The 21,994-nt window shown below is 37.3% G+C and overlaps 1 protein-coding gene and 1 pseudogene across 1 annotated transcript; one reads left to right on the top strand and one right to left on the bottom strand.

Moving 5' to 3' along the window:
* Window positions 1–2,863: 2,863 nt before the first annotated feature.
* Window positions 2,864–3,314, top strand: LOC143623558 (uncharacterized). The gene has a single exon (XM_077094437.1). The coding sequence runs from the start codon at window positions 2,907–2,909 to the stop codon at window positions 3,162–3,164; it is 258 nt and encodes an 85-aa protein (XP_076950552.1). The 5' UTR covers window positions 2,864–2,906; the 3' UTR covers window positions 3,165–3,314.
* Window positions 3,315–19,023: 15,709 nt separating this feature from the next.
* LOC143622677 (ethylene-responsive transcription factor ERF070-like) lies at window positions 19,024–19,799 on the bottom strand (annotated as a pseudogene).
* Between the last annotated feature and the right edge of the window lie 2,195 nt (window positions 19,800–21,994).

Genomic DNA, 21,994 nt, shown 5'->3' with positions numbered 1-21,994 from the left:
ATAAGTTAGTTTTGGCTCGTTTGATTTCACTTTGAACATAAATTGACTTCAAGTTGGTTTCGTTGGTGAAAAGAATCCAAAACTTCATGTGTTACAAAGCTTAAGAACTTGAAACCTATTGTAGAAACATGTGACTCAAATCCCTGAATGAGAAAATTAGGGCGCATTCGTTTCACGGAATGGAATGAAATTTGAATTGGAATTTGTATAGGATATGGAATTCGAATGAATTGGATTTGGAATTTGAATATTCCAATAGGAATTGGAATCGGAGGTAATTGGAATCCAATTACATTTTTAATGTTTTCGTTTGACAAATGAATGGAAATTAGTTTTTTTTTAACAATGATAACAGCAAAAACATTTTAGTTTTTTTAGATTTTTTGTTTTTTATTATATTTTGAGTTATGATTTTTTTTTTAAATTTTTTGAATTTTTATTATGGGATTTTTATTAAGATAAAAAACCCCTCAAACAAATATTCAAAAATAATAATAATAAAAATTCATAACTCAAAATATAAATAAAAAACAAAAAAGGTAAAAATGTTAAAATGTTTTATTCGTTGTCCTCGTTAAAAAAAACTCGAGAATAGATTCCAATGAATTATCTTGAATTCCTCCACATTTTGGAAGGATTTGGAATCCTTTAATTTAAAGGAATTGAATTCCAATTCCAATTCCTTGAACCGAACACACCAAAATGAAACTAAGATTCCAATTCTAATGAAACGAACACGCCATGTCATGGGATTTTAATTCCAATTCCTTTGAATTCCTACGAATTTTGTAAAACGAACACGCCCTTAAGGTGCTAAGTTGCTAAAAATGTTGTGGAGAGTCAAGTCAAAACATTTAAGCCGACCCAACAAGAGATAACATGTTTCTCATTGTCTTGTCTCAAGTGTCAAAACATAAATTATAGTTAAATCTAATACATGTATTATTATCTTGGACAAATTTACCAAAAAATTCTTTACTCTGCCATCAATGTTGGTAGAAAGCACGCCAGGCTATTTTCTATGCAATATAATTTATTTCTTATGCGAACTTTCAAACATACCGACTTTAACTCAAGTTTCCTAGGCTAACAGGTTGGGTAACGATTCAAAACTAAAAGCTTTTATATGGTTTGAGTTGGTTGACCTGTAACCATTTCTTTTATTTTATCTTATGTATGATAAACATGTTTATAAATTTGTGTAGTTTGCTTCATGATCTTATGTGTGTGACAAAAATCCAATACACATGTACATTCATTCATATCCTCTAGCTCCCAATTAGGTCCATCTACTTACATTTAGTTTGCCCCTTCTACAAGACTCTAGTCATCTGTTGTCTTTCTTTTCACATTAAATACGTCCAAACGTTTTGCTTGATAAACAAGTTACTAAATTCGTGTAGTTTCTTTCATGATCTTCTTTGTGTGGTGAAAATCCACCACACACGTACATTCATTCATATCCTCTAGCTCCCAATTGTGCCCATCAACTTATACACGGATAAAAAATTGGTGTGCAAATTTACCCGTCTGTTCTTGGTATATGAATGCTAGTTATACTAACTTTGCTTATAATATGATCTTAAAACGCCATCACTACCGTTGTTATATGTGTATGTACTTTGAATATTCTTATTAAATATATATAAAAAATAATAAATTAAAATGTTACATTTGTGGAAGGGTAGATATGCGTAATAACAAACTTTTAAATCCATTGTTATTTTAAAATTAATTATTATCCTTATGAAAACGTAGTATATTAGTGGCGGTCCCGGGTTTAAATATAACTTTCACTAGTTTTCTGTCTTTAATATCTTTAAATTTACATGTCTAGCTAGCGCAAGCTATGTTTTATCTTATTCCATTAGTTAGGTTGTTAATGTCCCATACTATTTCCAATAACAAGTTGTTATGAGTAACAAGAAAATAAAAAGAAGTGAGACATAATTAGTTCTTTTGCCTTACGTTTACCATCATCCAAAAAATGTACATGTAGAAATGTCAACAAATATTACCCACATAATGGAAATGTAAATTGGTATACTAGAATGATCATTCATTTCTTCACTTTGGCACAATAGAACCCCTATAATTATAAAAGAAAATAATTTGTGATCTTTGGGTATTCTTGAAAAATATAAACAGGATAATTAATTAAAAATGTTACCTTTGTGCAAGGCTAGATATGGTTTAATAACACTTTTAAGTCTGATTCCTCTTCTAAAAGTAGTTTTTTTTTACCCAAAGCTATTTCCATCCTACCAAATACGACAAAAGAGTTACTTGTTTCACCTTACACTTTTATAGCCGGACTGGTAATCAAAATTACCGTTTTATCAATATATTGGTCGGACTCGTTCCTGAACCCAAGCAGCATTAAAATAAGTTAAAATAAACAATATGCATGTATAACTAACATGAAATTAATTTATCTTTTGATGCGGAGTGTTACCAAAATATATATAGACTGAAATAAATAAAATACGGAATTTGTTAGAGTAAATTAATCAGTAAACGGAGATTCAAGAATGAAAAATAAGAGAGAGAAAAAGGTTTATTTTCAAATTTAGCCCAACCACCAGGACTAACTAGTAAGATTGATTCAAATGAAGACGGTTCGAATAGACTCGAACTAGACCTGTTATGTAGCTCCTTAATGGTTTGGTCCGATTCGGTTACAAGAATAGTGTTTTTGCCATATGTGTTCCATCATCCAAGTAAACGCACATATAGATGTGCCAATAAAGATTACCAACATATTAGGAATGTAAATACTGAGAATAGAGTGCCCATTCATTTCTCCAATTTAACCCCCCCCCCCCCCCCCCCCCCTCTATCTACCCCTATAAATTGGTCTCATGCATAAGTTTAGATCACAATCTAATAGAAACACACATACAGAGATGGCCTCCAACTCTGCAACAGGTTTAAAGGTCAGTGGACATCATCATCAGGCAATGGTCATGAAGAAAGAATCTGAAAAGAGTAACACATGTGGCTTTCAGATGCCACTTCATTATCCAAGGTACAAGAAAGAAGATTACGAAAAGATGCCCGAATGGAAGCTTGACTGCCTTCTTAAAGAATATGGACTCCCAACCAATATTGGTGATGTTAACAAAAAGAGAGAGTTTGCCATGGGAGCCTTTCTTTGGACTTGATCAATTAAGCTCATGATTCACATCAGTCGTTCTATGAAATGGTTTTCTTTCGCTTAATCTTTTGATATTGGTGTAATCTTGTGTCTTCTTGTCGTTATCATGAGTTACAGTTTTAGATCTTACTGTGATACATGGCTCGTGTAGCGGTGTGTAATCGTGTTCCTAGTTTATTAATTTGTTTGTGGAGGCTAGTGCACTAGATTATCGTATTATAAATTATTGTCATGTTTTATGCTTGAACCTATCATTGTTATGTAACGTTAAAAGTTAGTAGTAAGCGAAAAATAAATTTGGATTGTGAGTTTTGTCGAGAAATCTAAAAGTTATATTTGTTAGATAACATTAAATGGAGTTAATGTTTTTTTTAGAACAAGTGATACTAATTAGAGCATCTATAATTGGAGACGTGACACCATCTACAATAAGAGATGTGACACCGACAATGACAAATTAACACCACATTATGCCCCTTTAATAATAGAAAGAACTTATTATATTTGTTAGATTTGTATACATTTGTTAGAAACTAATAAAACATAGACATTATTTGTATCTTTATTAATTAAAATTTATTATGATGGTTTTTCTTAAATATCATAATTTTTTAAATTTAGTTTATTAAAATTTGATTTACGTTGTTAATAGATACAACTAATTATATATATATATATATATATCTATAAGAACGTATTAAACTAAATAGTTTAATAAAGTAAATAATTTAGTTATGAAATACTTAATACTAATTTAAAGTGAATTCAAGTGGAAAATGTATCATAAAGGTATAAAAAAGTACTTTAAAAGTTTTATGTGAAGGTAGTAATATTAGAAGTAACAATAATTTGTATTTTATATTATCAGTAAATTGTTTTGCTCGGACATGATATTCCATACGGGTGGTAAAACAAAAATCAATTTGCTTGGTGTGTGATGCTGCTAACGGGCGGATAACAATAAATTTACCGTATATAAAATGTTTACACAACATGCCATATTTACAATGTTTCTTGCCATTGAACTCACGTTACCATCTTGCACTATATTTTAACAAATATATATAGACAACAAAAAAAAGTTGGCTTGATTCAATCCCAACTACCTATTTAGGACCAAGAATCTATTTTCGGAAGTTGTTTTTGTTATGGTGTTTTCTGTAGTTGGCATAGAGTAGTTGAGTGGTTACATATAATATAATGATATCTGAATATGCTTACATTGTCATGCATCTAAACTGCAAAGAAGCTCGATGTAGACATTAACCTTGTTTCGTGTCACTTTCTCCATCGAATGCTCAACGATCGATGTTAGATGCTCTACGTTGCGATGCTAAATACTTGGACTTTTGCTTGGATCTATTTGTAAACACGTTTGTTTCAATGATGTAATTAAAGTCATGATGTCATGATACTTATGCACAATGTTAAAGTATATAACATAATGATGGATGATGGTTGCCCAAAACGATTGGATGGAGTGACGGGTCAAAAAATATGTTTATGTTTAACTAGATGTTTAAAGAAAGCATCAATTACGTTTGAGTTCTTGCCAGGGGCGGACCCACATAGTTTCCATCGGGGTCCCGGGACACCAATGTTTTTTAAAAATTACTTAGAGACGATATATTAAATTTTGTAAGGACCCCATAAAAATTAATACTTGGAACCCATACTATTAAGGCTGAACTAGTCTTGTGGAAAGTCCATTGTTTTTTCTTTGAGAGGTTGCAGGTTCAAGCCTCACCAGTCAATATTAGTTATTTAGTTAGGGTAATTGTGTTTTTTCTTTAGTTTATCCCATATAATCATTATCACCATGCAACATATATAATGACAACATGAGTTTTACATATACTTAAATTATTTATCTGTATGTATATTATAATTAATCATTTATTTGTGTAAGAGTTAGTTTTTCATGTCTTGGTTATTCATGTAAGACCATATATATATAGCTTACGCTTATGTTTTTCGGGTATGAATAAAAATGAATTAAAAGTGTATGTTCTATCTAGTTTCTAATCTATATTCTTTCTACTTACTCGTTTCCGATGACACCATATTTTCATGTTTTATTATGTTCCTCCTCTCGACCCGACCCGAATAACGACCGACCCAAAAATTTTGTAAACCGGAAAAATTGGGACCCCATTGGCAAAAAATCCTGGGTCCGCCACTTCTTGCAAACTCACTAAAATGAATTTGCGGTTTTATAAAACAACCATCAAATAATACTAATAATAAGATTAATATTAATACAAATATTAATATTAATTATAACTATAAGTCATCTAATTGGGTAACAAATATACATAAACCTTAACTCCAGATATTTTCAAGTGATAAAGCGATCAATACATAATTCAATCATTTATAAAAGGGATTATTACTTTGACGACACATACTTTAATGAATTTAAAGTAAGAAAAAAAATATGCAAGTTATATTACGCCCAAGAAAAATATTCAAGAGCCACTCTGTTAAAGTTCGCAATACATGTCATGTCATGTCATGTTAAACTATTCATGCCTGACACGATAAGTTTAACACGACTATTGAGCATGAACTTTAACACTTTTAAATGTGCTACTTGTCAGTTTTTAAAACTATGACATGTTTAATAAGTGAGTTACACGGCTCAACATGTTTTACATAGCTAAATGTAATTAATTCAATAACATGCATGACACGACTCATTGGAAACTATTAAATATAAACGCTTTAATAACACGAATGTGCACAACAAATTTAACACGATTGTTGAACAACTAAACATGGTTAAGAAATAATAAAACATAATTAACACGTTAAAATACAAATCATCAAAAATTACAAGCCATGTTTATGGTTAATTATTTATAAAACCATACCATGTTAATAAACTAACCATACACGAGTAGCTTCCTCGTTGTTGGAGAGTCATTCATGCCCAACTAGATTTTGTCTTGTCCAACACCTGGTATCGCTCCTGAATCTCCTAAAAACTTAATGCCGGTACCGGCACCCCGTAGGCAAAAATTCGTTAAATACTGGTACCTATACCGATCACGATTTTCTTAAAAACTCGGTACCATTTGCTCGTCCAATCTCCCAACTCTTATATTTTTTTCTCAAATCGTGTATGCATTTTAATGCTTATAATTAGTTATAACATCCAAAATAAAAAAAGGTTATTAATTTTGTTACATAGCGCGTATAATAACATAACATTAGTGAATTAAGTATCTATAAAATTTAAAAAATATATAGTGAAAGAAAAGGCAAAGTGCACCTGATCCCACATAGTCGGAGATTGTTCTCCGATTGACATCGTCGGAGATAAACATATTAAATAGCTGATAATGACGTCATCCAAGGTTCTACTTTCGGCATTTGCTCTCGTTTTCGCCATCACATTGCCTACCGCCGTTCATGCTCGGCCTTTCGCTCCGGCTCCCGCTCCTACCAGCGACGGTCAGTTTTTTATTTCTCGTATTTTTCATCGTGTATTATTCATCCATCTCATTAATATTGATCATGATCGAATGTATCACAATTCATGTTCTTCCTCATAATTTATATCTAAACACAATATTATAGATAAAAACACCACAAACACGTCTCGTTTTCATAAGTATGTTGTGTTGAGGAATAACAAACAAACGTGTCGAGTAATATCTCACTCATAATGTGTAACACCCCGACCGATGGCGGATTATACATCGGGGCGCCACGTATTGTTTCATTACTCGCGACACTATTTGGGTGTCAATATTTAATAAATACATTTTCATTGCGCACGCGCAGAACATGAATCATAAAGTAACATAATTCATATCATAACTTAAAATATTCAAATAACATAACTTGTCTTGTTACATTTTAATCTAGGTCCAAACAAAAAGAAAACATCATACGTGTCCTTGAGATTCCCAAAAGCAGCTACAGCAAACCTGAACATGTGTTAAAATAAAACGTCAACACTTGCGTGTCGGTGAGAAATCAAGTTTAATAGATATAAATAGATAATAACAAACACTGCGCGCAACATGTGCTTAACTGGGGTTTAACATAGGGTGTAATCAGATTGTGATCAAGCCTTAGATCATAGCTCATAGTTCAATCCGTGCTCCCAATTGAGCACAAAAACAAGAAAACATACGTGCATGTGTAATAAAACAAGAAAACCGTAAACGATAGGTCTCCCGTGTTCATCTAATGGATCCATGAAAACTTCGGAATAGGCCGTCAAAGCGGTTAATGAGTCACACATACAAATAAACAGCCAAGTAAACGTCCATAACACATGGGGTTTTGCGCACATAAATTTCATAAACAAGTTTAAGACTCAGGTTGTACGAACACATGAACATCCCAAAACGTTAAAAATAAAAGGGGATTAAGTACGAGATTACTCACCTGAAAAAGGTGTGTTGAAAGATAATGCAAGAAACAAGCACAAGTTAACCTATAAATAAGAGGTTATTGGTTTAACGATTGGTTTTTATGTCTTGAATATATGTAGTAAGTATCGATTTTTTGTTAGTTAAACAAATTAAAACAAAATATATATATTCATATTTACCGAGATTCTGGGCAGAACAGAAGAGAAGACGGAGGCAAAGAGAGGAGCTGAGGATCTTCGGCAGAGAGCAAAGGGAGAAAGATTTGGGGAAAGTTTAAGTGTAGTGTGTGTAGTATTAAAAGAAAATAGTTTTATTTATAGGAAAACCCTAGGGAACACAATCCCTTAAAAGGAGGAAAAGATCTTATCAAATCAAGCAAAAGATATTAAAAAGCACAAGAAAACAAAAGCAAAAGATATCAAAAGATATGCCGGCAGCTGCAGGGGATGGGGAAAAGCTGACAGGTTACAGGTCAAAGCATGGGAGGTGTCAGATAAAACACTGTTCAAGACATGCAAAAGAATATTTCAAAAGATTATGTCAGTCACTTTTTCTGTCAACCAATAGGATTGGTGCGCATGCTGCGCCGAAAGTGGCTTTTCGGACAGATGTCGGAACTGATCTAAAGAGCTCAACAAAAGATAAGATATCTCAAAAGCATACAGGCTGACCTAAACTGAAGAAAAGACTTAAGGTCTAGCGCGAGAAGACTCGAGCGCGCGCGCGAGGGCGAAGGCAGACAGAGAACAATCCTTGGCGCGCCGCGGGAAGAACTATAATCCTTAGCGCGTCGCGGGAAGAACTACAATTCTTAGCGCGCCGCGGGAAGAACTATAATCCTTAGCGCGCCGCGGGAAGAACTATAATCCTTAGCGCGCCGCGGGAAGAATTTCCATTCTTAGCGCGTCGCGGGAAGAACTACAATCCTTTACGCGTCACGGGAACAGTTCGCCTCGCGTATCGCAGGAACAACTGGTCTTCACGCAGGCTTCCTTGTAAGGAGTCTGGCGCGTGGAGCTGCGCAGACATCCTTAGGCGGGAAGAACCAAAGGACAAGCAAAGAGTAGAGAGGGGTTCAAGGCGAAAGGGTTAAGCAGAGGGGCGGGCCGGCGACAAGAAAGAGAAAGAGGCGGGACGGCGACAAGAAAGAGAAAGAGGCGGGACGGCGACAAGAGAGAGAAAGAGGCGGGACGGCGACAAGAGAGAGAAAGAGGCGGGACGGCGACAAGAAAGAGAAAAAGGGAGGCGGAACGGCGGAGGGAAGGAAGAAAGGGACGGGTCGGCGGAAAAGAAATTATTATTATTAGTAAGTAATATAAAAATATATATATATAATATAATTTATTTAATGTTAAATTTACAAAGATTAATAATCAAATTTTGAATCATAAAAAGAATCGGATTCGAAAACGGGTACCTGGGTCGGGTCGGATTGGGCAGTTGTCACAGTCTCCCCTACTTTAAGAAATTTCGTCCCGAAATTTATCTCGAAGTAGGTTGCGCAGAGAAAAGGTGCAGGTACTTGATCTTCATCTGATCTTCCCTTTCCCAAGTGAACTCGGCTCCGCGCTTGGACTGCCAACGAACTTTAACAATAGGGATGCGACTGCGCTTGGTTTGCTTTACCTCGCGATCCATAATCTCCACAGGCTTCTCAACGAAATGCATAGACTCATCAACTTGAACTTCATCAAGTGGTATGTGGAGGTTCTCGTCAGCTAAACATTTCTTGAGATTGGATACATGGAAAGTTGGATGCACATTGCTGAGCGCGGGCGGTAGGTCAAGCTTGTAGGCAACTTTTCCCACCCTCGCAAGAATCTTGAATGGACCAACGTAACGAGGTGCAAGCTTACCTTTCTTCCCAAAGCGGACAACACCCTTCCAGGGCGACACTTTGAGGAGAACAAGATCACCAACTAGAAATTCGAGAGGCTTCCGCCTGCGATCTGCGTAACTTTTCTGTCGGCTTCTGGCAGTCAGCAGATGATCACGGATCTTGGCGATTTTATCGGTTGTCTCTTGAACTAGTTCGGGTCCTGTGATTTGAACTTCACCCACTTCGTTCCAACAAATCGGTGAACGGCACTTTCGACCGTAAAGTGCTTCAAATGGGGCCATACCGATGCTGGAATGATAGCTGTTATTATAAGAGAACTCGATCAGAGGTAGGTGTGAATCCCAATTACCTCCAAAATCAAGAACACAAGATCGAAGCATATCCTCAAGGGTTTGAATGGTTCGCTCAGACTGTCCGTCAGTCTGAGGATGATATGCAGTACTCATGTCCAAACGAGTTCCTAACGCAGATTGGAGAGATTTCCAAAAGCGAGATATAAAACGGCCATCGCGATCGGATATGATGCTCAAAGGAGTACCATGACGGCAGACAATTTCCTTGACATAAAGATGCGCAAGTTGTTCAACACGGTAGGTTTCACGAATGGGCAGAAAGTGGGCAGACTTGGTCAATCGATCCACTATTACCCAAATGCTATCATGTTTGCTTGCGGTCAAGGGTAACTTGGTGATAAAGTCCATTGCTATACTTTCCCATTTCCACGTAGGAATTTCTGGTTGTTCGAGCAAACCAGATGGGCATTGATGTTCAGCTTTTACCTTAGAACAAGTTAGGCATTTACCTACGAACACAGCAATATCCTTTTTCATACCAGGCCACCAATAAGAAAGGCGTAAATCTTTGTACATTTTGTCAGCACCAGGATGAACGGAATACCGAGTTTTGTGCGCTTCACTCAGTATGACAGAGCGAAGATTCTCATCATTGGGGATCCAGATGCGATTGAGATAACAGAGAATTCCATTCAGGTTAGGGACTAGATGTACTTCTGCACCACACGCTAACTCGGCGCGTAGGTTGCCTTTGCTGATCGATGCGCGCTGCGCGTCGCGAATGCGCGATTCAAGATCGTTTCGGATCGGCGCGAAGCGAAGCTGTGTGCGCGGCAAGATACAGTTAAGTTGGCTGGGTTTGCGGCTGAGCGCATCGGCTACCACATTAGCCTTTCCAGGGTGATACCGGATCTCACAATCGTAATCGCTGATGAGTTCGTTCCATCGGCGTTGTCTCATGTTAGGTTCCTTTTGATCAAAAATGTGCTGAAGGCTTTTATGGTCGGTGTAGATGATGCACTTAGTCCCATAAAGGTAGTGTCTCCAGATTTTTAAGGCAAATACAACTGCACCAAGTTCAAGGTCGTGAGTCGTATAATTCTTTTCATGAATTTTGAGTTGCCTTGACGCGTAAGCGATAACCTTGCCTCGTTGCATAAGTACACAACCGAGACCTTGGTTGGAGGCATCACAGTAAACGACAAAGTCGTCAGTACCCTCAGGTAACGCTAGAACAGGAGCTTCGCACAACAATTGCTTGAGCGTTTGAAAAGCTTCTTCTTGCTTAGAGCCCCAAATATACGGTTTGCCTTTGTGCGTTAAAGCTGTTAAAGGCAAGGCGATTTTTGAGAAGTTCGCAATGAATCGCCGGTAGTAACCAGCTAAGCCCAAAAAGGAACGGATTTCGGTAGGAGTGGACGGTGTAATCCAGTTCTTGATTGCTTCAATTTTGGATGGGTCAACATGAATACCCATCTTGTTTACAACATGACCAAGAAACTGTACTTCATCCGACCAGAACTCACACTTGGAGAGTTTGGCATAGAGTTGTTCGGTTCGAAGCTTTTGCAACACCAACTGAAGATGTTGTTCATGCTCGGCCTTGGTTTTGGAATACACCAGAACGTCATCGATAAACACGATCACGAATTGGTCCAAGAAAGGCCTACACACCCGGTTCATTAGATCCATGAAAACAGCGGGTGCGTTGGTTAAACCGAAGGGCATGACCAAGAATTCAAAATGACCGTAGCGGGTTCGAAAAGCAGTCTTAGGAATATCCTCATCGCGGATACGCAACTGGTGATAGCCAGAACGGAGATCGATCTTGGAGAAACAAGAGGCACCTTGGAGTTGGTCAAAGAGGTCGTCAATACGCGGTAAGGGATACCGGTTCTTAATGGTGAGCTTGTTCAGCTCGCGGTAATCGATACACATGCGAAACGAACCGTCTTTCTTTTTAACGAACAACACCGGAGCACCCCATGGCGAAGAGCTAGGGCGAATGAATCCTTTATCAGTCAACTCTTGAAGTTGACTTGCTAATTCTTGCATTTCAGCGGGTGCAAGTCGATAAGGAGATTTGGCTACGGGAGATGCACTAGGGACAAGATCAACACGAAACTCGACTTCCCGAGCGGGAGGTAAACCAGAAAGATCATCGGGAAAGACTTCAGGAAAGTCACGCACGATAGGGATTTCAGAAAGTTTCTTCTTTCCTTCATCGGGTTTGACCACATTAGCTAAGAACGCGACACATTTCTTCCGCAAAAGTCTTCGGGCTTCAGAGCATGACATAAGTTTAAGACCGTTAGATGGTTTCTCGCCGTAGATATGAAGATTTTCACCATTTTCCCGAGGAATGCAAATCAACTTCTTGGCGCAGATAACTTCGGCGCGATTTTGCGAGAGCCAGTCCATTCCAATAATCACATCAAAGCTTCCAAGAGGCATGGGAATGAGGTCGATTAGAAAATCGTGTTCATTAAGGTTAAGCGTGCAATCTTTGATCACGGAGTTTATTAAAATAGTTTCACCATTAGCCAATTCAACTGAAAAGTTTTCGTTTAAGTTTACTCGCGGTCGCGCGAGTTTTTGTTCAAATGCGCGAGAAATAAAACTTCTATCGGCGCCAGTATCAAAAAGTATAGATGCATATTGTCCGTTAAGTAAAAATGTACCATTAACCACGTCATTATTCGCTTGCGCTTGGTGCGCGGTTATATTAAAAGCTCGGCCGCGCGTCACTTGGTTTGAAATTTGGTTAACCGGATTAGCTTGCGTAATTTGTACTTGCAGTCTCGGGCACGCGTTCCGGAAATGACTGGGGTCACCGCAGTTATAGCACGACCTGGGTCGTGGATTAGGGTATGTTGGCTGTGGGTTTAGCGGGTAAGTTGGTGGTGTTTGCGCGATTGGGTTGGCGGGAAGGACTCTACAGTTCTCAGCAGTGTGACCAGTACGGCCACATCGGTTACATTGTCGGCACGGGACTTGAGTTGGATGGTGAAGTCTACAGGTTGGGCAAAAGGGTTGGTTTCCTGTGTAAGGTTTCTTAGTTGACGGGGTAGGGAGTGCGGGATTGGTTAAGGCATAGTTATGGACTACAGGGGGTGTTGGGTAAGTTGACAGTGGGTTAGGAGCGTGTACTGGAGGTTGGTAGGCGGGTTGCTGGACAACAAGCGGGTTGGTAAGCGCGTAGGTTTGATGATTGGGTCTGCGCTTACGCTTGAGGTTGTTACGGTTTGAGGGTTCTGGCTTGGTTTCTGTTGGTTCTGGGACAGTCTTGGTGAGTTTGGTCATTTCGGTTCCCCGCAGGAACAGGGTTCCTGCCCTGACATGGTTGTCGCTGAGCACAGCGGCCAACTCGATGGCGTCAGAGAGGGTTGCTGGGTTCCTGGCCCATACAGAATCTTGAATTTCCATGGGAAGACCCCCAAGAAACTTCTCGATGGCTCGGCGGGAAGGGGTAACTAGGTGCGGGACAAGCAAACTTAGTTCGTGGAAGCGCGTCGCGTACTCGCGCGCTTCGCCACTGTACTGCTTCAAGTTCCAAAATTCCTCCTCAAGGTGCTTTATTTCGTTGGGAGGGCAGAATTCTCTAGTCAAAAGTTCCTTGAATTCCTCCCAGAGCATGCTAGAAGCAGCCTCTGCGCCACGCGCATGAGCTACTCCGTTCCACCAAGTAAGCGCCCTTTATTCTAGGACACTTGAGGCGTATAAGGTTCGTCGGTCTGGAGGGCATTGGGTATGGAGGAAGGTGTTCTCAATTTTCTCGAGCCATTGGAGCATTACGGTGGCTCCTTCAAGTCCTGTGAATTTCGGAGGGTTACCCGCATTAAAGGATTTAATATTGTATCCGGAGGGGTTGGTATTATTTTGGTTTAAGGCTTGAGCTATCGCGGCGGCCATTTCCTGGGAACGTTGCTGCCTACGTCTGCGCGAGGCTTCTCTCCTCTGATAACGGCGAGATAGCGGAGGCATTCTATAAAAGTTTTAATTTTTGTTAATATCTTGGTATGGGAAATCGTTTTAGCGCAAAGTATATCGTCGTAAAGCTTGTTTCGCGGAGTTAAATGCTATCAAATTTTGAAGTAAAATATGAATTTAAATGCAAACTTAACACATGTAATGAATTCGAATTGAAAATCGGCAATTCATGCATCACCATGACTTTCCGAATTCTCAATTTAAAATATCGAGTAAATGAGCATTGAAGGTCGACCATTCATGTATCACCATGACTTTTCAAATCTTCAATTTAAAATATCGAGTAAATGAATATTGGAGATTGACAATTCATGTATCACCATGACTTTTCAAATCTTCAATTTATAACATAAAGTTAATGGTAATTGAAAATCAACTATTCATGTACCACCATGACTTCTCGGATTTTCAATCCCCACAACAAACGAATATGTAAGTAAAGAAATAGATTGAAATTTAACAATAAAAATCGAAAGATCGCGAAATAAATCACGAAATCATGTGCTGCATATACGCAAGCATATTTTATAAATATCGAGTAATTAACAATTAGCGCGCAAACACGAGATATTTCTCATGCGCGAGAAGGGACTCTTAGGTATTCTAGGTCGTTACGTCTAACCACCTATCCTAAAGTCACGGAGCTCTGATACCAATCTGTAACACCCCGACCGATGGCGGATTATACATCGGGGCGCCACGTATTGTTTCATTACTCGCGACACTATTTGGGTGTCAATATTTAATAAATATATTTTCATTGCGCACGCGCAGAACATGAATCATAAAGTAACATAATTCATATCATAACTTAAAATATTCAAATAACATAACTTGTCTTGTTACATTTTAATCTAGGTCCAAACAAAAAGAAAACATCCTACGTGTCCTTGAGATTCCCAAAAGCAGCTACAGCAAACCTGAACATGTGTTAAAATAAAACATCAACACTTGCGTGTCGGTGAGAAATCAAGTTTAATAGATATAAATAGATAATAACAAACACTGCGCGCAACATGTGCTTAACTGGGGTTTAACATAGGGTGTAATCAGATTGTGATCAAGCCTTAGATCATAGCTCATAGTTCAATCCGTGCTCCCAATTGAGCACAAAAACAAGAAAACATACGTGCATGTGTAATAAAACAAGAAAACCGTAAACGATAGGTCTCCCGTGTTCATCTAATGGATCCATGAAAACTTCGGAATAGGCCGTCAAAGCGGTTAATGAGTCACACATACAAATAAACAGCCAAGTAAACGTCCATAACACATGGGGTTTTGCGCACATAAATTTCATAAACAAGTTTAAGACTCAAGTTGTACGAACACATGAACATCCCAAAACGTTAAAAATAAAAGGGGATTAAGTACGAGATTACTCACCTGAAAAAGGTGTGTTGAAAGATAATGCAAGAAACAAGCACAAGTTAACCTATAAATAAGAGGTTATTGGTTTAACGATTGGTTTTTATGTCTTGAATATATGTAGTAAGTATCGATTTTTTGTTAGTTAAACAAATTAAAAAAAAATATATATATTCATATTTACCGAGATTCTGGGCAGAACAGAAGAGAAGACGGAGGCAAAGAGAGGAGCTGAGGATCTTCGGCAGAGAGCAAAGGGAGAAAGATTTGGGGAAAGTTTAAGTGTAGTGTGTGTAGTGTTAAAAGAAAATAGTTTTATTTATAGGAAAACCCTAGGGAACACAATCCCTTAAAAGGAGGAAAAGATCTTATCAAATCAAGCAAAAGATATTAAAAAGCACAAGAAAACAAAAGCAAAAGATATCAAAAGATATGCCGGCAGCTGCAGGGGATGGGGAAAAGCTGACAGGTTACAGGTCAAAGCATGGGAGGCGTCAGATAAAACACTGTTCAAGACATGCAAAAGAAGATTTCAAAAGATTATGTCAGTCACTTTTTCTGTCAACCAATAGGATTGGTGCGCATGCTGCGCCGAAAGTGGCTTTTCGGACAGATGTCGGAACTGACCTAAAGAGCTCAAACAAAAGATAAGATATCTCAAAAGCATACAGGCTGACCTAAACTGAAGAAAAGACTTAAGGTCTAGCGCGAGAAGACTCGAGCGCGCGCGCGAGGGCGAAGGCAGACAGAGAACAATCCTTGGCGCGCCGCGGGAAGAACTATAATCCTTAGCGCGTCGCGGGAAGAACTATAATCCTTAGCGCGCCGCGGGAAGAACTATAATCCTTAGCGCGCCGCGGGAAGAACTATAATCCTTAGCGCGCCGCGGGAAGAATTTCCATTCTTAGCGCGTCGCGGGAAGAACTACAATCCTTTACGCGTCACGGGAACAGTTCGCCTCGCGTATCGCAGGAACAACTGGTCTTCACGCAGGATTCCTTGTAAGGAGTCTGGCGCGTGGAGCTGCGCAGACATCCTTAGGCGGGAAGAACCAAAGGACAAGCAAAGAGTAGAGAGGGGTTCAAGGCGAAAGGGTTAAGCAGAGGGGCGGGACGGCGACAAGAAAGAGAAAGAGGCGGGACGGCGACAAGAGAGAGAAAGAGGCGGGACGGCGACAAGAGAGAGAAAGAGGCGGGACGGCGACAAGAGAGAGAAAGAGGCGGGACGGCGACAAGAGAGAGAAAGAGGCGGGACGGCGACAAGAGAGAGAAAGAGGGAGGCGGAACGGCGGAGGGAAGGAAGAAAGGGACGGGTCGGCGGAAAAGAAATTATTATTATTAGTAAGTAATATAAAAATATATATATATAATATAATTTATTTAATGTTAAATTTACAAAGATTAATAATCAAATTTTGAATCATAAAAAGAATCGGATTCGAAAACGGGTACCTGGGTCGGGTCGGATTGGGCAGTTGTCACATAATGTAGGATCTGATTGCTAGGCTGTTCTCTAGTGAGTTCGCGACTCAACAAACCATTTTTTTACGGTATAAAATGCAAATATTTAACGCAAGTAAAGTGTATATTTGTAACAAAAAATATGATATGGGAATCGATCAAGAAATTTTCTTTGCTGGTTTCTTATGGTTTTGTCGTGTTTTTCTTTGTTTCATTTAAACTTCTAGGCATCGATATTTTTTAACTTATCAATTTGGTCGTTACAATGATCATATCCAACCAAAATGCGTCGCCAGGGCTTATTTTGCACCCACTAAGGCACGTGTGTATGTGACAATGTGGTACTGGTTGTTAGTCTAATTGTGCGCGAAAGTGGCTAAGTAATACGTTTAGGATTCACACATGTTTCGACTGTTGATTCAGGGACATCAATTGACCAGGGGATAGCATATTTGCTGATGTTACTGGCTTTGGTGCTCACATACATCATCCACACCATTGACACTCCTCTTAACCTCACTTGATCATCACCAGTGATGGACTTGACGCTTTATTTACAGCTACAAAGTTAGTCTGGTAATTATTTAATCACTTTTCTTATGTTAGTGATGATGAATTACGAATGGCGTGTCACATGTTTTGTGACGCGATGGAATATTGTATCGAGTGAAATCGACATGTGTTTCAAGTTGTGAGTGTTCTTTGAAACTGGTTGCTTCACTTATATTAATTTTATATAGTTTTCGTACTCTTCTAAGGCTTGATTATTTGCAAATGGCATTATTCAATGGTCCATTCTTGACTTAAAAGAAGAATATCTGCATAAAGAACAAAAACAAAGATCTACTATTTGCCCCATATCTCTCTTTTGAGTAGGGTCAAAATAATTTTGTTGGCCCATTTGTCTGTATCAGCCCATTAAAAAAGTAGCTATACAATAATTAAAAGTGTATTCACTGATTCATATACTCAGAGCTGTTGTTGACTGTTGACTACCACTTGTAGTATGTTCAAACTCTGATATATTTTCCCCTTCTCCTTTTGTATGTCACATGTTTTGTAAGTTAAAACAAACAAACATAGTCATATAATCCCACTCAAGCAAAACTATGAGTTATGAGTGAAGTATGACTGTATGAGGCACCATTTTTATTTACTATGCAGTATAGCATATAACCTAGAAAAGGATAACAAAATGGAAAATAATACACATAACTACAACTATCTAAGAGAATCAGACCAGACAAACATACAAGTACTAATAAGTGATAATGCATGATGTAAAGTACTATATCTACAAATACAAGAGCAAATAGATATGAAAAAGAAAAAACAAACACTAACCCTTCTTAATCTACAAATACAAGAGCACATTGATATGCAAAAAAACACTAACTCTCCCCACAAGGTCCATGATCCTAATGTTTTGAAAGTTAAATAAATGTAATTGATGGGATTATGATTAAATAATACCTTTAATTATCATCAAATTGTTATAATGTTTTATATCCTTAAGATTTTGTAAGACACTTTGATGATTTACTATAACATCCTAGGCGAATGTCACGTCGGTCGTGGACGTGAGGGATTCTTGATTCATAAGAAATGTCCCGCCTTTAAATCATCAACGCGTTTTGAACTTGTTCTTGAGTTTTTTTAAAGGAGGGAAAAAAAAGGAAAACTAAGGATAGTTAAAAAATGGGTGTTCTTGAGTTTTTTTAGGATGGAAAAGAAAGAAGTAGGAGGAGTTAGGAGCGATTAAATTGATATTTTTTTTCAATAAATTATCCTCTCAAAAATGGGCTGATTACTAAGGATAAAAAACCAAATTACAATATTACCTACTAAGAACATAGTTAAGAACATTCAACTTAAGGGTAAAATTGTAAAAGTGTTATTTCCCTTTTCTTTCCATCCAACTTAAGAACATAATTATCCTTTTATTTCCTCTAATTTCATTCCAACTCAAGAACACACATAATTAAAAAAAAAATCCTTCCCTTCCCTTCCCTTTCTTATCATTCCCTCTCATTTCCTTTTCTTTCCTTGGTTAAAAAACTCAAGAACAAGGCGTAATGTTAGTGAATGAGAGAACTTCATAGTTAAACGTGCTACTAGCTTTGAAAGGGTAATATGTCATATAACACACACATACAAAAAAAGTAAATAAATAAATGCTTTCCGATACATGTTTTTATTTTGTACTTAAAATTACTATGCGTAACTTGACTATATTCAAATGTGACCCTCGAGACACTTAACCCTTTTAACGGGGTAAATAAGTTAACTGTTAATGTGCTTCTCGAGACAAACCTTCATAACCCTTTAATGAGTTATCTAACGAGGAGCGACAAGACCATGCGAGTCAATTTTACGCTTCCAAATAAAAAATATTTACAAGAACAAGTCAACGATATTTTAAGAAACCATAAATCCAACTTCTCGTACATCTAAGGTAGTGGCAATGATTATAAAAAAATCACCCAAACATGCCCTTAATATTAACCTAATAATATTACATCAATAACAATCACAATCACACCATTGAATCCGATTATATCGCAACCAGAGAATCCGACCCGAATACATCCCCATATTCATGAAAACAATCGCCACCAGGCCAAGTTAAAGTACCAATATCAAAATCATTTCCTGACCCGAAAAACACGTCACACGGGTCGGGCTCTTCAAAATTACACGTGTCAAACTTTGAAAAGTCAAATAAATCTGACGTGGATAAATAATCGTCCACAGGCCGGAAATCAGTAAACATGTCCGGCGGCACACCTTCATTGCCTGCATGGTTTATAAAACATTTCTGAGTCGACTCAGCTGCCAACTCGTCGGATAAAACATTAAAATTAGTACGCGCGTGGGGTCCACGAAGCTGAACACCCGCGTGGTCGTACACCATTGCAGCTTCTTCAGCCGTATTGAAAGTACCGAGCCATAGCTTACTCGGCGCGCCGGATCTCTAATCTCAGCCGCGTATCTCCCCCACGGCCGCCGTCGTACGCCGCGAAACTTCTTGCCGGAACTAACTTTCAACCGTTTCGCCACCGTAACGGCCGTTCTATTCCGATTTCTGTTACCGTCGACCGTACGATTATTATTTTCCGATGGAGGTTCGATTTTAACTTCGTTGACATATTTTCTGACTCTTCGCCGGAAAAAGATGCCGGAGGAATCGGTAGCGTAGGCGTCAGTCATTGATATCCTAACGATTTTAGGACTAACATTAGAATTGGAACAGTTAAGTATGGTAATGCTAGTTTTGTGGACGGTACGCTTGACCGGATTCATAATTTGTAATGTATACAGTGTGAGTCCTTCCTTATAACTGGAATATAACTAACCCTCTCTTGTTGGTTCAGTCAGTTGCCGGTGAATTTGAAAAGGAGTTACGGGGGAGGAAGAAGCAGAGTGAGTGAAGAAAGAAGAGGGTTTATGGACCAACAAGAGAGGGTTTTCGAAGATATATATTTTTTAATTGAGCGTGTAAACACATCATCTTAAGCCTATGTTTAAAGTCGACTTCTCGAACGCTGTGATATATACCTTATATATGAGAATCGGATGGAATTTGTAAATCATCGCCCCCCTTAATCAGGTTCAAACTCGGATTTAAAGCTCTGATTCATTTTTTCACCTAGATGTCCATCGAATTATCCTGATCGAGAATCAAACATGCATCTCCACTAAAAAGGACATACCTTTAACCCAGTGTCGGCCCTTATGTATATTATGGTAAAGCTCTTGCTTAGGGCCACCATATATTTGAGGCCTCAATTTTGATAAAGATATGTGTATATATATATATATATATATGGGAGGGATATTTTAAGAACTTGATGAGTTTTAAGAACTTTAAGAACTCAATTTTGGACCACACATTTAATTAAATGATATGAAATGTGTGGCTAAGATTAAATTTGATTAAAAATGAATCAGGAGAGAGAATAAGTATTTTTGTTGATTACACAAGTTTAAACTTTAGTTACACATGTGTAAAAAGTCGATTTGATGTGTAAAAAAATACGGTAATTTTTTGTACATTAACTACACTTACGTATTACACATTTGTAAAAAAATTCAAAAAAAAAGTTGTTACGTTGAGTTCTTTCGAATACTTAAAACTCAAAGATGTTATTAAAAGAAATCAATCGTATATATATATATATATATATGATTAGGTTCATTTCAGAAGTATTTTTAGCGCGAGAAGTGTGAGAAGTGATTAGAACCAATCATATTTTTTCTTTTTCTTTTTTTAATTGCTTATTATAAGGGCATGTTAGTCAAGTGAACAATTTTCTTTTTAGGGTAACTTTTAATTACTATTAGTAAGTTACAAAACAAAATATTATAACTTCAACTTTGTTTGTATATTAACCCATGGTTACTTTAATTTATTTATCTGATGATACATATATCTTACATGAATTTTTAATAAATATTATTAAATCACCGTGTATTTCAATACTAAGTAGGTTTTTGGATTTGTATAGAAAAAAATAAGATATTCTATAATTTTCAATTAATTCCCACATTTACAATATCATAGTACAGTGAAGGAACTACACAATACTACAAAACAATATTTTACACACACTAACACACCAATCCTTTTTTTTAATACACATACAAATAATTATTCCTTGATCGTCCAAACTATCATTCTCAACTAAAAACCTACATAATTTGTGATCTTTTCATTTTCATGTTTACGTCTGATAGCCGAATCTTGGTCTCGAACATTGTCTTTGCAGTAAAAATTCCTGCATCATAATAGTTACATATTGTAGCCAAATTTTAACTTCAACCAAATTGGTGTTATGTATCCATAGCATTTGCCCTCGAATGACCAACGACCCTTAGGTAATTCATGAAAAAGTCCGCATACACAATGTAAAGTAGATTTGAGACTGTTGACTTGCAAATTATTACATAGCTTCGTATCTTCAACATACAACATATTTCTCAAATAAATAATATAATACATAAAGATCGACTTCTAAAAATAAACCTACAGATATATCGAAATACCACGGTAACATGCTAATATTTAAATGGACAACTAAAACTAAAAAATCATTAACAATTGATATAACTTATATATAGTTTAGAAAAAATACCCACATAATAACATGGTAAACAACTTACACAAATAAAACATACCTCTTGTTAAAAACTCCCAGTTATACACAGTTTTAAAATAATAACTACACATTTGGTAAGCACCTACACAAATAAACCATGATTCACATTAAGAACTACCAATCCTACAAAGGATAAAAGAACCTCTAAATATCTATTAAACTACCACAAAAAAAATGCAAAAAACAAAAATTTATAAATGTTATATGGTAAAACCCAATATTCCAGACTATTATGTAATGCATAATGTTCATAAGTGTTTTTGATTATGGTACTTAGTTTATATTAAACAACACAACATGTTTATATACGCCTGAGATTGAAGGATAACATTTTACCTA

The sequence above is a fragment of the Bidens hawaiensis genome, unplaced genomic scaffold (genome assembly GCF_021521415.1).
Source record: "Bidens hawaiensis isolate Kalapana, Puna unplaced genomic scaffold, B.hawaiensis_p1.1 tig00000369_1, whole genome shotgun sequence".
NCBI lineage: Eukaryota > Viridiplantae > Streptophyta > Magnoliopsida > Asterales > Asteraceae > Bidens > Bidens hawaiensis.
Note: the sequence above shows the minus strand (reverse complement) of the source record. Positions and strands in the feature narration are given on the sequence as shown.